We start from the raw sequence: 15,727 nt of genomic DNA, 5'->3' as shown, positions 1-15,727 counted from the left end.
AGTTCTTAAAAAGAATGTTAAGAATTCTCAACAATATTGGGTAATCACAATACTGAATGTTCTTAAAGATTGAATTGAATATATTGTCATTAATTCCCATTAGAATATACTTCTGTCACCTCTGTGATACTGGTTTTTCTGTTTACTTTCTCTCCCTAGGTTATACTTACTGGCTTGTAGCTAGAGATTCCGTGAATGAAACTTCACTCATGAGATGCTCCTGCTGAGGGAAAGGGGGAGAGACAATTTTCGCCAAATTCTGTCTTCTCCATCTGCAGCTCCCTATCTGCTGAAAAGCTGCTACAGAGGGTTGGCAGACCCTCCAAAATAGTGTGGGAGGTGGCATGGGGGTCTGAAGGAATCAGCTAAAATTGCCTCCCACCCCTTTCCTTTAGTAGACTTCGCTGGATCTCAGTCCCTTCTGCAATCAGAAGGAGCCTTTCCGCAATCAGACAGGATGACTCATGATTCTTCCTGGGCCACTTTTCAGTCAGTGGCATATGCCACTTGAATGGAAAGTAGCCAGCTCTGTATGGGTTGCACATATTATGTGAACACTAGAAAAGGCCAACTTTGGGAGGTTAGGAGCAGAACTAGATGTGAGGGAAATGTATTTCCAAGCCTTTTGGGGTGAGAATCAGGGTGGGGGATAACTCTTCCATACTGGAGACTATTCTGAAGTTCTTCTAAACTCTGGCAGTATATCACTGGCAATCTGTAATAGTTTGTCCTATTTCAAGTTAAGCATTTTAAGAAAACCACAGTTAGAGAGCAGTCCTATGGCTCCTAGAAAGGGTCTGGGGGGGCCATAGGTTACTTGAGATTCCTGGATTTGAGGCCAGAGACACCGCTTCGACCTCAGACCTGGGAGCCCAAGCTCCCTGTCCCCTCCCCCTTGTAGCCAGCATGAAGAGAACTGGTGTTCCTGTAGGTGGGGAGGGGACGGATATGGGGAAGTGGGAATACAAGCTATCCCCAGACTCCTTCCCTCCCCCTTCCCCCGCACCTCAGCTAGATAGGTGAAAAAGCCCATCTAGCTAAAATCTCCCCCCGCTGCTCCTCCTGCTCTGCACTGGATGGCTGTAAGCCTCCAGCTATCCCCATAGGATTGCGCCCTTAGTGAAGATTTTGTAACTATTTTTGTGGGGTTACTATATGATCACTTTTGAAACTCATTTACTGGAAATAACTTTTGGTAGGAAGGCATTTACATGATGTAGAATATTTCCAATGTGTTTCCGCTCTTAAATAGTCAGGCATAGAATTATATGGGAAAGGTAGCAATGCCTTCCTAAAAAGAGGAATTTTTTGAACATTACATACTCGTGTAAGCTGGCAAAAGCCAGGCATTCAAGTAATACTATAGGAAAGGTTCCTCCTGTGCAAGCGCCGAGTCATTGCTGACTCCCAGAGGGACACTGCTTTCGCTGGCGTTTTCATGGCAGACTGTAGCGGGGTGGTTTGCCATTGCCTTCCCCAGTCATGACTACCTTTCCCCCAGCAAGCTGGGTACTCATTTTACCAACCTCGGAAGGATGGAAGGCTGAGTCGACCTGAGCCAGCTACCTGGGACCCAGCTGCTTCTGGGATCGAACTCAGGTTGTGGGGAGAGTTTTGGTTGCAATACTGCCACCTACCACTCTGCGCCACACGAGGCTCGAGTAATACTGTATACAGGTATAAAGGGCCAGTAATAGAAAATTAAATACTGCTGTTGGAATTAAGATGGTTACTTCAAACTAACTCTCTTTCACAAGTATTCACCCAAACAGCAGCAGGGATTCTGATAGAGTAAATAATAGTTCACTCTCTTTGTTTACAAAGAGGTCTGTCTGTGCACTTTGCACAAATTTTCTTACTGATTTTATCAGCTAGTTCATGTATTTCCTAGAAGCAGGCAAAGGAGATGTGAAAGTTGCACACAAATTCTGGGAAACTTAATTCACTAGCTCTTCGTTTCTTGTTGGTCTTTACAAAAGAAGCTGTTAAAAATAAATATTAAAACTCCACCTTAACTTAAATGTCTGCTTTCTTTTATAGCTATTACAACAGTGAGTTTACTTGTTCAGCATCACGTTTTGTTTGAATAGGAATGGGGTTCGAAGTGAGTTTTGTCCAATTTTATTCCTATAGATATATTTTTAAATAGCTCATGACAAAGATTCTAATGGCTTAGGTTTTAAAATAACAGGCTAGTCCCAGCCAGACAATATGATGGATTATAACAGGCTTGGATTATAACGGGCTTTAAGCATCAAGTACTCAGAGTCCATTTGTCAAACCAGCAATTGTGTAGCCCATTTTTGTTTGCAAAGAATTCTGTTGAACAGGATTCCTTGGAAGATGCCCAGGATAAACTAACCAGAGAGCCCCCCCTGGTGTCTGAAAGCGTCCTCGGATATCAAATTTATATCAATCACAGGAAGTCTTGGCAATCAAACCAGTCATTTTTTCCCTTAACATCTGGAAGTTAAAAAAACTGCTTTAAAGGTCACAGGCATCATGGGTAGGGCATAGATTGAGGGCCATAGAAAACATGGGAAAGGAAGAATAAAACTAGATTTCCACCTTTTTAGAAATAGTTATTTTTAAATGGTCTGGAACGTAGCCAAACTATACAACCCGCTTTCTCTCCCCAACCCCACCCCTCCATTTATATTTGTTGCTGAATGAAATGTGGCTGAAAGATTTTTGTTCTGGAATGTTAGATCTCTTCTTGGGATTTATGAGTAGTTTCTCCTTTTTTCTGAGAACAATATTTTTATAGCAGGATAGATTCAGCAGTTGAGTGTGTTGCTCCACTTAGTGCTGTGTATAACTTTTAGCTGGGGGCTGTGTGTTGTGTTTTAAGTTTCCCCAATCCCTTCCTTTAGCTTTACTTCTGAACGTTTAATCATTACTAACTGAACTGGGTGTGTGTGTGGGGGGGTGTGTTAATGGATGCTTGTGGCTTTTCTTTCCTGCATGACTTGCAATCTGAAGCATTTAACTTGGAGAAATGTAGGAAACACTTCATCTTAGACTCTTTCCTCCAGCCCTTCAAACAAGAGCTTGGGGAAAGGTTGTAAAAACAGAACCTTTCCCATTTGATCCACAGGTATTCCTTACATTGGACAAGGAAACTAGTGTGCTGAAAGCTACAAAACTTCTGAAGCCTGTCTTGAAAACTAGTTCCATATGAATAGGAATCAAAAATGGCATGAGGTTAACATGTGCCTATAGTAAAAGGGGATTGCAGAACCTTAGGCTTGAGCCATATATTTTGATGAGATGATCTTTAATAGTGAATAAATAGAGTTCTAATTGCTGCTATACAGATCTGCTTTGTTTTGACACATATTCTAATGCATGTAATGGTTTTCATTTGTTGACTTACTTAATTCAGACACACAGGTTACATGTTCTTTAGGCACAGAATAGATAAGATTGAATTTCACCCTTTGGCTCCAAGGATTTCTTGCTGTTTAACTGTTAATTTTTTTTTAAGGTTTGGTTACTACTTATCTCTACCCTCAAGTCTTAACAAAGCATAGTAAAACAATACAATACAATAAAATTAAATAATAAAATGTTAGCAAAGTTAATCATAATCATCAATGAGTCAGTCTTAAAATAACTCCCAACTGTTGAAAATAATGTCTCACAATTCTTCTTAAGCTTCATGGGGTGTAGTGTTGGCAGATTTCACTTTGGAACACTGTCTGCAAACTTGAGGCCATCACTTAAGTGAGTCGTCTTCTCTGTCTAGCAACTGTTTTAATCTCCTTCACAGTGGGACATTGGCCATAACTTTCCTGGCTCATCTTAACATAGGGATGTGTGGAGACTTCACAAGTGGAAAAGACATTCTTTAGTAACATAGGGGTAAGGCTGTAAATTCCTCCATAGGTCAAAACCAGTGCCTTGATGCAGGCCTGGGATCTAACCGATGGTTAGTGTAGTTGCTGCTGCAGTGACTTAATGATTCTGTCTTCCTGCAACTGCCAGGAAGTGGACAGTCGTTCTGCATTAGTTGAAGGCTCTGAAATGTTTCAAGCATTGTCCTGTATAGAGTTGATCCTCAGCTATGAAGGCATGGATGCTTGTAACAAAATACTTTTTCTTCTGGTAAAAACCTTTATTTGATTGATTGATTGATTGATTGATTGATCGATTTGATTTATAACCTGTGTTTCTATCAAAATATGGCACTTAAGACAGCTTACAAAAACAATTTGAAATAGATTAAAACAATAAAACTCATCAAAATACAATAAAAACATAACAATTACAAAATAAAAACAGCACCCAACCCTCAGACCCACATACAGGCCAAAGGCCTTCTTGAATAAAGCAGTCTTTGTCTGCCGTTGGAAGGATAGCAGAGAGGGGGTGAACATAGCCTCCCTTGGGAGGGAGTTCCACAGCCTGGGAGTGGCCGCTGAAAAGGGCCTTTCTCGTATCACCACCAAATGCACCTCTGATGGTGGCAGTCTAAAAAAAAAGGGCCTGTACATATCTGTATGTAACTGATTAAACACTCACTACCAGCCACAACTAGTTCATTCAAGAGGATCTTAAGGGTGGAAACAGGTATATTACCAGCTAGCGCATGTAGATAGCAGTAACATCTTCCTTCCCAGAGCCCCTAGATTCCCCCCACCATCATACCACTGCCCTGTTTGGATTTCCAGGGTTGCACCTGGTATTGCCAAATGTAACTGATGAGACTTTTACCACCTTCAATTCCAGGCATCCAGGGTGGTTCCAGGAGCCTATACAAACCTGCCCATTCAGGGAGAGTCTTGCCTCAGCCAAAGCGAGTATAAACATGCACTTTGGATCATATGGGAACCTGCCATAATCTGTTTTGCCTGAACTTAACTTTGTCCTCTATCATTTCAAAATGTCCATGAGGACTTGAATATCCATTATGGGGTAGTATCCATTACTCCTACCAGATCCAAAGACAGTTAAACAGAAATTGAGTGATGGCGTTGAAAGGTCCTGAGAAACCCAGACACACCAATGGGACAGCCATTCTGACATGCTCGGTGACCTAAAATCTAGTCTGAAGCCTGTTTGAAATGGACCCAATTATGTCTGGAGGTGGTAGAATAGAAAACATGGAGACTGGCCAGTAATTACCAGGCTCTGTTAGATACATCACAAGGGTTATTTTCTTTAATTAAAGATGCATTAACTAGAGTTTCAGAATTGGTGAAATTCTGAAATTACTCAGCTAGTAATTTCTTCATTCCACACTAATGGAAACTTCACTTTTCTGAAAGCAAGTGTTTAACTGACCGTACAAAAGAGGACTATGTCTTCAGTAAAATGGGCAAGGGCCAAGGGAAGCAGAAATGATCACCTGTATCTCTCCAAGCACCTTGTCTGTGTCCTCAGAAAAACAAAATGGATTGATCCAAGCAAAATGCGGCAAGAGAGTAACAAGAACAGCATAAATGTGAACTCTACATTAATTGTGGTGTACAAGTTGGATTAAATGCTAGGGACTTGAAAAGTAGCAAGTAGAACTTTCTGCCTCTAGTTGGGAAAAGCCAGGAATCAGTTTTAATGTTCTATATATTTTAAATTGTTTTATTGTGTGTTGTTTGGTTTTAATTTTTGTGAACCGCCCAGAGAGCTTCGGCTATTGGGTGGTATAGAAATGAAATAAATGAAATAAATAAATAAATAAAATCAGCCCTCTTTAACATGTTTATTTGCATGCTATGAAAGAGATAACTGAGTGTGTAATATAGTCACTTTCCACTTGTCCATGACATACGTCTATAAAGGGCACATTATACACGCACAAACTGTAAGACTGGAGGAAGTGTGTAATACATAATATACCTAATATTGCATGCCTGCCTGCCTGTGTTTATTCTAAATAGGGAAAAAATGCCACGTTCCCAGTAGCAAGACTGTCTGAAAGCACATCTCAGATTCTTGCCAATCTAGCTTTTTTTAGCGTAGAGGAATAGATGTACTCATATTCCTCCTCCTAGACTTGGGCAATACCTCTTATTTCAGACAGAGCAGCTCCAAAGTGACCCTCATTTTGAAATTCTCATGTGGCAATTCTCTATCTCATCCAAACGTCTAACTTTCTAATCTATGCAGCCATTATATTCTATGGGGATGAATCTGTCTCCCCGTGTGGGTTTGAAAATGTTAAAGGCATATTAATTAGCCAAACCTTGCCCATAAAGATTTATGCAGAAATACGAGTAAGAAAAAATAAAAGGTTTAGTATCAGCCATAAAGTACTTCATATGGTTGATATTAAACCGTTTATTTTTCTTGTATTTCTGCATGAATCCTTACAGGCAAGACTTGAATGTATATGTGATCCTTAATATTTTTATCTGAAGGCAGTTGGTTTTATGGATTTGTCATGTTGTCCCACCTTGTTTAGCCTAAGAAGCTGTTGTATTACTCAGCACCTCTTCTCCAGTTTTTGCAGTTGTTTTGGCATATCCTACAATGAGACACATTGTTTAGTTTTTATTTTGGGGCAGTTTGAAAAAGTACACATCTTCCATCTGATTAAGTTCTACATAAGTGGTAAATACCGTGGGTGTGGGGTGGGGAGCAAGTAGCTGCCATCTTCAATAGTTCAGTTGCACTTTTAATGTGACCAAATGCCATTTTTAACTGGACTGGTTCCAAGTCTAATGTAATCCTTAGTCTCTGATCTGTATTGTGGAGGGTTAATGGAATAGTAAAACCTTGTTTAAGATAGTTAAATGAGTTGCAGTGTCCTCGGGGTAGCTTCTCCACTAAAGATGTTTTCTTTCCCACCCTGTAGAGGTATCTCATTAAGGTACCCACTAGTGTCATTATTAAGTTTTCATGTGTTTCTCAGTTTTGATGCTAATCTCTGGGCATGCATTCAATTCTGTTCTTTGCAGCACCAATGTGGTTATGAATTATTCAGAAATTGAGTCTAAGGTTCGAGAAGCAACCAACGATGATCCATGGGGACCTTCAGGGCAACTCATGGGAGAGATTGCCAAGTAAGTGATAATTTGACTCTGCAGTGAAGAGAGGCACATCTTTATGCAGAATATGTGTGTGTGTGTGTGTGTGCGCGCGTGCGTGTGTGGTTCCTGCTTCATCACTTCTGAAGAATATACTTAAATGAGATGAAGAGAGAAGTATTAACGGTCCAAGGCTCAGAAGGATGGCCACAAGCAACTATTTATTAAAAACTATTTTCATGATGCATTATAATTTGTAGCATAGAAGATTTCCTTTGGGCCAGGGTCTTGCAAAGTATTTTTCAGAAATCTAAAACAAGGAAATTGGGGCTTCTTCATAAACATAATGTTTTCTCATAAAGGGCAGATGAATGGCATGATGGACTAAGATAACAAGGGACTCCTAGGTTTTTTCATTATTTCCGTTGAGGGGGAATGATTTATCAGCATTGCTAATCTAGTGAGTAATTCTGTATATGAAATGCTTCTGTACAAATGTCAGTAGCTCTATATTTGGCAATGAAGCTTTAATTTAGAACAAGTCTGCCATCTGCTGTCAAATGCAGGCCCTAGCAGACCTTGACTGAAAACGGCACCATAAAGATAATTCCTCCTTTTTTCTTTTCTTTTGTTTTTTTTTAGGGCAACCTTTATGTATGAACAGTTTCCAGAACTTATGAACATGCTTTGGACACGAATGCTAAAAGACAACAAAAAGAACTGGAGGAGGGTTTATAAGGTATGTGTATAAATCACTTTTCACAACCTTTTTAAGGATTTAATATTGTTCTAAATTGCACATACTGAAGAACAAACACAACTGAATGTTTTAATTTTGCCACAGTGTCCTATCATAATTAGTTCATTTTTGTGCTTTCATTAACATAATATCCATGCTAAACTTCACAGGTTTCCAGATCCTTTGTGAGCAATTAGTCTGAGCTTGATTTTAATCAAGTTGATTTTTACTGTATATGTTTTTAGGCGGAAAGTCTGTTGGAAAACCAGATTTTTTTTTCTCTCTGAAAAGGCTGGTAAATGAATGCCTTCTAGCAATTTTAATTTTTATTCCTGCATGAAATATCAAATAGGGGATCCTCTATAATTTGATCTTTTGAAACCAACAAACAAATAACCCTCTTGCTGGCCTTCCAATGAGAGCCCTGTTTTTTTAATATTTGTTCCAAATGTGTCCTTTAAAAATAAACTTCCCTATGAAGCCATTTGGGAATTGATACTACATTTACCTCCCTACCTTTCATGCATTGTACTGCCCTCCCCCCAAATACTCAGTTTTATGAATTATATTTTAACTTGAATCTAACTGAAAAGAAAACCCGTTGTTTGCCTCCTCTCTCCTCCCCCCCTTCTCCTCCCCCCGGCTTTGGTTAATATGTTCACCACAAAATATTTGTGTTTGTTCTGCTGTATGTACTTGCAGTGAAATCCAACATAAACATCACCATATTAATTTTTATTTTTCCTATGGCACTGAAAAAGTCTTGTAGATTTAAAATCTTGTATATTCAGCAGAATTAATTGAAAGGCAAGGTTACCCTTTTTTAAAAGGTGTTTTCATGTTATAGTAATTGTTTTTCCTGAAGCCTAATGTAAATTAATTTTTAATGCTGTCATACGTATTATTTAATGTTCTTAAGGATACTTGGAATTATCTGCAAGCTTTCAGTTTGTTTGCAATTTATAAACATACTTCTGCTGACATCAGAACTACTTATCCAGATACAGGGGGTTTTTTTAATAAGGGGGGAAATCCTGGAAGTTGCAGGAAGTTCACAAAATTAAAACACTTTTCAACTTATTTTTGTTTTGAAGTTTGGTTAAATTTACCTGAATATACTGAGTTTTGTACATCAACACATTTCCTGCAGAAAGCTACATAGATAAATTGCCATAAAAACTGCTTTTAAATGCAAAAGCACTGGGGAATAAGGCAATTGCAAAAAAGAGAGACACAAAAGAAAATTGTTTCATTCTGTGGAGTTCAGGATCTTTTTTTAAAAAAAATTGCCTTAACCATTTTTTCTTTCTTTCTGGAGAACAGTCATTCTTCAGGCAAATGACTTATGCTTTAATGTTCTACTTTTTTTTGTCTTAGTGAGTAAATGCAGTTTTAAATTTGTACACTGTCTTGTCAGTGGTTCTTGCTTTAAGGAGCAACATGCTTATAGATGACTTATTTAAATAGGAACAAGTCTTGTCTTTGCTTACTAATTTTTGTACATTTAGGCTTTTCTTTGTATTGCAGTTAAAATACTTATGGCTTTTGTTCATGCAATCATAAGGTGCTTTGTATTTTTACAGTCTCTGCTGCTCCTATCTTACCTCATAAGGAATGGATCAGAGCGTGTTGTTACAAGTGCCAGAGAACACATTTATGATTTGCGATCCCTGGAAAATTACCACTTTGTAGGTGAGCGATAGAAAAATCTTATAAGCAAATTAAAACAGTAGTTGGAGTTGTCAGTCACCTGAACCAGCTCAGAAGCTTCCCTACTCTAATTAGAATGTGACTGTTGCCGGTTGTGTGAAGAGTGCAGAATCCAAGACGTGGGACCCTAGAGTATTAATTAGTGAAGACAAGAACTTGCAGAAAAGACTGGCTAATAACAACAGAACCAACACACCATGAGTGTTCGGGTTTATATTAAAATATGCACTAGAGACTGGTCCCCTGTGGTGTGTGTAAAGGAATAGCTTTAATCATATGGGAAGAAAAGGTTAGAGCTCCAAAACATACACATCTGTTTGAAGCTGGGGCTTTTTTCCCTCCCACCAAATAATATTTACAGTGCAAAGGCAGCAAGGCCAGTGTGTGTTGTGAATAAGAAAGAGGCTTAGAGAAGTGAAGCAAATTTTAGTTTTTAGTGTATTCTGGCTGACAGCATTTAAAAAATAGAGTTTTGAACTGAGACAGAAATCTAGCAATTAGCATTAAAACAAAATCTGACTCCCCCCACCCCAAAATTGTCTAAGAGGGAAGTTTGCTTTAAATGGGTTAAAATGGGCAGAAAATGTATTTCCAAGCAAGCATCATGTTTTAAAATCTGTTTTTAAACTAACCCTAGTGGATCAGCACCAGTTAGGAAGCTTTATAAATTGAAATTGCTCTCAAATGCTATCCCTTAGCTTTAGATGAAATTTGTGGTCATAAAAATTGTGGTGTTCACTCATTATAGGGAAGTGCTTTAGAATACCATATTCTTAGGGAAAACATGGTGTTCATTTTATATCTGGTGTTCACTCATTATAGGGAAGTGCTTTGGAATACCATATTCTTAGGGAAAACATGGTGTTCATTTTATATCGAAATTTCTCAAAGCCACCTAAAGCTTGTGCTTAACTGGTGCTACCCGATTCATTTTTGTGCACTTCTTTTTACAGATGAGAATGGCAAAGACCAAGGTATAAATATACGCCAGAAAGTGAAAGAAATGGTAGAATTTGCGCAGGATGACGATAGACTTCGCGAAGAGAGGAAAAAGGCAAAGAAAAACAAAGATAAATATATTGGGGTTTCTTCAGACAGTGTTGGAGGATTCAGATACAGTAAGTCCAGCACTGTAGAGGTGGGGAGGGCAATTGACATGTTGTGATACAACCTTGGCATTGTGGGTTCAAGGAATATTTTTACGAACATATTCATAGGTGTCATAACTTGAATGTTGTGGATCTTGGCATAACTAAATGATTGGGGGAAATCAACATTGGTAAATGTCCACTCAGAAGCAAGACCCATTGAGTTCAGAGGAACTTATTCTTAGGTAAGTGAGTATAGGTTTGCGGCCTTAGTCTCTGACATAGAGAAGACAATAAGTACATAGTGGGAGAGGTTTCCACTATGACTCCTTTCAAAATCCTTACATTAGGTCTGGGAGGGACAAGCTCCTTAGATCTTGGATTCTATGGCAGCGTGACTCACTTGTATCAAAGCAGTCTAGTTGGTTAGTTTTGGACTCTTGCTATCACTATCAAGTACTTTGGACAGCAATCAAAGCTCTCTCTCTCCCTTAAGGGCTACTTCTACATGATGCTATCCCTGTATGCTGTGATGTCTCTGTTAATATCAGACAGCAAAAAATGGGGGAGGAAACTCCAGATGGTATTAGCAAATTGTGTGTGTGTGTGTGTGTGTTCAGTTCTTGGCCCAACACGTTTCAGATTGTAAATCCTTCTTCAGGGGCACTTTTTCAGTAATATCCACAAATGCTGTGGCTCCTGAACCATATAGCCAGTGTTGGCCCCACGGAGCTTTCCTATTTGTGGCTATGATACACATGTGCTCATGCTTTACAGCACATGAGATGGCACAATGAGGAAGCAACTCCCAAGTGGCTTTTTATTTTATATATATCCCACCCTTCAAGTATTTTTTCCCCAAGGTGGATTGGGGTGTGGGTAAAGGGAAGGCAGAGTTATTGAGTGTTTGTTGATGATCTCAAACTGAAGATAATTTTAGGCTAACATGGTAGCCCTCTTCAACTTGGCATCTTCCAGTTGTAATTGGCTGCAGCTTCCATAATTCCCAGCCAGAATGGCTAATGTCCATGGCAGGCAAACCTTACTAAATCTTTCAAAATAAAACCTCTTTTAAACTGAATTAAAAAAAGAAAAGAAAATAGAAAGCCAGCAGGTGGGTGGGGCCTATCTAGTGCTTTACAGTTGTCCGCTTGCTGGCCAGAATTCGTGGGACTGTGCTCACTGCAGTGAACAGAACAACTCTGTTCCTTGAGGCAGCTGTCTTAGAGAAGCTTGATGATGCATGTTTTGGGCTATACAGGACTTACCACAGTCCAGTGGTCTGTAGGGCTCTGATGTAGCTCTTGGAGCATGGGAGGAAGAAGTGCCCTATTCACTTCAGTACTGGAAGAAAACTGCCATGCACCTAGTGGAGATGTGCATAAAGAGGGTTCCCATTTAAATGACGATCTTTGCTTTGTGCACCTGAGCTGCCTCATGTGTTTGGAGCAGCAGGCTTGTGGGTCGCTCACGTGTATGTGCTAGAGTGGTATTTTCATATGATTCGTTAATTATCTGGGGTGTCATGGTGGATTCACTATGTAAACCACTACAATTATGACTAAAGTGCTTTTGATTTCTGTGGGACACCATGCGCTGGATTCCCCCACAGAGAAGTTGGACAACTAGCTGTTGTGAATTACTGTGGCTCAGATAATGGCAGCTTCGGCACAGAGAGTTAAAGATGTTGACTAGAGGCCTAATCTGTATTTAGGCCAAGGATATTCCCTCAAGTTAAAAGAATTTGGCAAGCAAAACCACAATTTTATTTAGAAATTCTAAGAATTCTGGAGGGCATTGTATCGAGTCAGTTTTAAATCTTCAGCGTAGTAGCTCTTGTGGATTTTTTTTTTTAAAAAATTAAGGTACACTGAGGATTAAATTACTGAACGGAATTCAGAACTAACCAATTAAAGACATAATTTAAAGACAATTGAGCAAAGCTGGCACCTTCTACTCACAGTTAGCAGACAGTTGGAGTTTTCTTGGTTCTCTGCATTATGAAGCAAATCTTGTTTATGTGGCTAATTTTTGGTGGTGATACAGCATGTTGAGAAATTAAGGACTCCTAACTAGCACATTCCTTAATGGTTTTTGAAGAGCTTTTAAAATTGGTAATTGAGGCTAGAAATATTGCCATCTGTTTCACACATCTTGTACGGCTTGGTACAGCCTCCTCCTGTATTCATGAGGTTTTGAAATACACACAGTCTTTGAAAAGTTTCCAGTTTCTCATAGAGGCCTGGCTAAGAGTGTAACAGAAAATACTTATAAAACGGATGGGCTTTATTTCTCAAAAGGCCATGTAGACCTGGTTCACACATAACAGCCCATAGTTTAAACACCCGCTGGGCTGTTGGGGACAAGCGGGAGAGAGAGCGCGCACTGCCTATCGTGCGCCTGCCACTTCCACTTTTACTCAACAACCTGCGATCAGCCCGTTCATAGGTTGTTGAGTGGGATGTGTGAACCTGGATCACTGGGTGACCCAGCATTTAACCCCTGGTTTGTTGTTGGGTTAAACCTTGGGTTGTTTAACCCCTAAACAACTCAGCACTCCCTGCTCGCATGTCATACTCAACAACCTACAAACAGGCTGATTGTAAGTCGTTGATTAAAATCAGAAGTGGCTGGTGCTCTTCAGGTCGTGCACAGTAGCCCATGAGTTGCTCTCATTACATGCAAAGTGGCTGATAGCCATAGTTCATTTCATTGGGCATGGGATCTTTTAGCTTGCTTCTACGTTGTGTGACCCTATTTTGATGTGCCACACAGTGTGTCACTATTACGTAGTTGTCATAAACAACATCTTTTGAATGCGTTTTCTGCCTATTAATTATTGGCCTTTTATTAATAATGTTGATTCAACACCATGAAAGTTTTCTGCTTGCTTTGAAAATTCTCAGAGTGAAGGTCTGCAACAGGGGCTAAACTGTTCACAAGAATCAGTCACGTTTTAGGATTGATCTATTTTTTTTCCTTTATCCCTTTTACTATCTGACTATATTATGTAGGTGAAAGGTATGATGTTGAGCCCAAGTCCAAGTGGGATGAAGAATGGGATAAAAACAAAGGTGGATTTCCATTCAGTGATAAACTAGGTGAGCTGAGTGATAAAATCGGGAGCACAATTGATGACACCATCAGCAAATTCCGGAGGAAAGACAGAGAGGATTCTCCAGAACGATGCAGGTACTTCAAACGCAACTCTGTTTTCACATAGTTGCCCTGTCAACAGTCCTCTTTACAGCCTTTTTTTTTTTAGCTTTTAATAGTTTATCTCCTTGAACATCATATTTCTGATCTAGTCTCTCATCCTAATGAGTATAGCTCAGGTTTTTAAGAATCTACATAGCTTTAATTGTGGGATGAATCTGTGAAATCCTGGAAATGTTCGTTTCCCTCTTTAAGCTTGTAATCCTCACGGAAGAATACCTCAAAACGTAGGCAGGTTTTATGAGATGCTTGTCTTACATGGAAAAGGGATGGCAGCTTTGGTGGATTAGGCTGCGATTTCTCGATTCAACACGGCACTGTAACTTCTTCAGGGCCCCATTCTGTTCTTCCGCTCTACACACACTATTTTATGAGACCTTCATCAGAGTCCTATTAAAAATTGGAAGGTAAATATCTGTGCTTGGAATCAGGGCTGCCCTTCTACAAATGGAAGGGCTCCTTCCATTTGTATAAGGGCCTTTGATCCAGGGGAAACCCATGCTGATGAAAAGGGGTAGAGTCATTTTTTATTATTCCTCTTACAACCCTCATACCGGCTTTCACACTATTCATTAGGGTCCCCCAACCATCTGGAGCAGATTTTCAGGAGGCATAGGGGACTATGGGGGACGGCTCTTCTTCCAGTGGGATTCCACTGCTGAATCAGAAACCTCCCAAAAGATGCCCTTCTGTGTGTGGGAGACTTATGCTAAATCCAGCACTATGAGTAGAATTCTGCCCATGGGATCTCTGGATCCAAGCCTTAGTGTCCTAGAAAACTAGGCCGTATTTTAAGAAACCAGAATAATGCTTGGGTACCTTGACGTAAACGTCTGTGAAAATTTCAGACATGGGGATTTTGTAACACAGAATTCTAGTCTCCCTTCTTGTAGGCCATTTATTGGAAAAAGTTTGCCGTGCAATAGATAGAACGTATTAAAAAAATGCACTATGAGCAATAGAAAGCTGATTCTCACTTAGTTTTGCTGTGGAATCCTCAGCCCCCTTGGTCATCCCAGGTGTTACTAGTTTCAAAGTAGCCTAGGAGATACTATCCATTACAAAAAATCGGCTGTACTTTTGCTTCTGTGGTACTTCTGCCTCTTTTTTACAAGTTCATATAATACCGCTCCCACACTATAGGAGGCATGGCCATCTGCTTCCTTGCTGGCTGTCAACTAAACTTAAGCAGGCAGCATTGTATAGAACAACCAGGTAGGTGGATAACAAACCACATGGGACAGCCCTAATCCATGGGCTTATATGTAGCCCACATCATTTCTAATTGTCCTCTCAGTGTAGGTTGGTAACTTGTGGCCTTGAACGAGTACTTTATTAAATTCGTGAGTGTCATCTTTTATTTCAAAATGTCACTTTCAGAAAAATGGCAAATACTTCTGATGTAGCTTTCTGGGATGAAGATTTATGTTCTAACCCAGAAACTGGTAATGCTCTTATTAGTCTCAGTGGTAGTAGTTGTGTAATTCTGCTTCATTAATGATTGAAGGTAATAAAAAGGTACCTTGTTTGTTTTAGACTGTAAAGAGTGGGTGGAGGAAAGTAAGACAAAGGTAGATTTTGTTTTGTTCACATGCAAAACTTAGAAGTTGAAAGGCGGAACATTTGACTACTTTCTCCTTTAGATTAACGTAATAGTACAGACTTTTCAGCTAACCCTGTCATAAAGTACTGTGGACATTTTGTTTACAAAATCATTAAATGCACTCTGCATTAGAGGGAAATATTTTGGAGGTTTTGAATGCTGGACAAACTCCAAAGGTGATCCATTTCATCCTTTCCATCTAATTCCAAGGAAGCTGTTGGGATGCTGAACCGGTGTCTGTTGGCAGTAATGGACTGGATGAGGGCAAACAAATTGAAGCTTAATCCAGACAAGACAGAGGTGCTCCTGGTCAGTCAAAAGGCAGATCAGGGGATAGGGATACAGCTTGTGCTAGATGGGGTTACAGTCCCCCTGAAGACACAGGTTCGGAGCTTGGGTGTAC

At 39.7% G+C, this 15,727-nt stretch overlaps 1 protein-coding gene across 1 annotated transcript in view; it reads left to right on the top strand.

Annotated features, from left to right (window-relative positions):
- The window catches only part of CLINT1 (clathrin interactor 1), an 88,475-nt gene that overhangs the window by 43,043 nt on the left and 29,705 nt on the right, over nucleotides 1-15,727 (top strand). Inside the window, exons 2-6 of the mRNA XM_084839265.1 lie at nucleotides 6,900-7,004; nucleotides 7,611-7,707; nucleotides 9,291-9,399; nucleotides 10,371-10,535; nucleotides 13,520-13,697. Of these exons, the coding sequence (XP_084695391.1) occupies nucleotides 6,900-7,004; nucleotides 7,611-7,707; nucleotides 9,291-9,399; nucleotides 10,371-10,535; nucleotides 13,520-13,697 (654 nt within the window). The remainder of the gene's footprint in view (nucleotides 1-6,899; nucleotides 7,005-7,610; nucleotides 7,708-9,290; nucleotides 9,400-10,370; nucleotides 10,536-13,519; nucleotides 13,698-15,727) is intronic.

This window comes from Heloderma suspectum, chromosome 2 (assembly GCF_057233095.1).
Source record: "Heloderma suspectum isolate Gila_16-S chromosome 2, 16-S_ref, whole genome shotgun sequence".
NCBI lineage: Eukaryota > Metazoa > Chordata > Lepidosauria > Squamata > Helodermatidae > Heloderma > Heloderma suspectum.
Note: the sequence above shows the minus strand (reverse complement) of the source record. Positions and strands in the feature narration are given on the sequence as shown.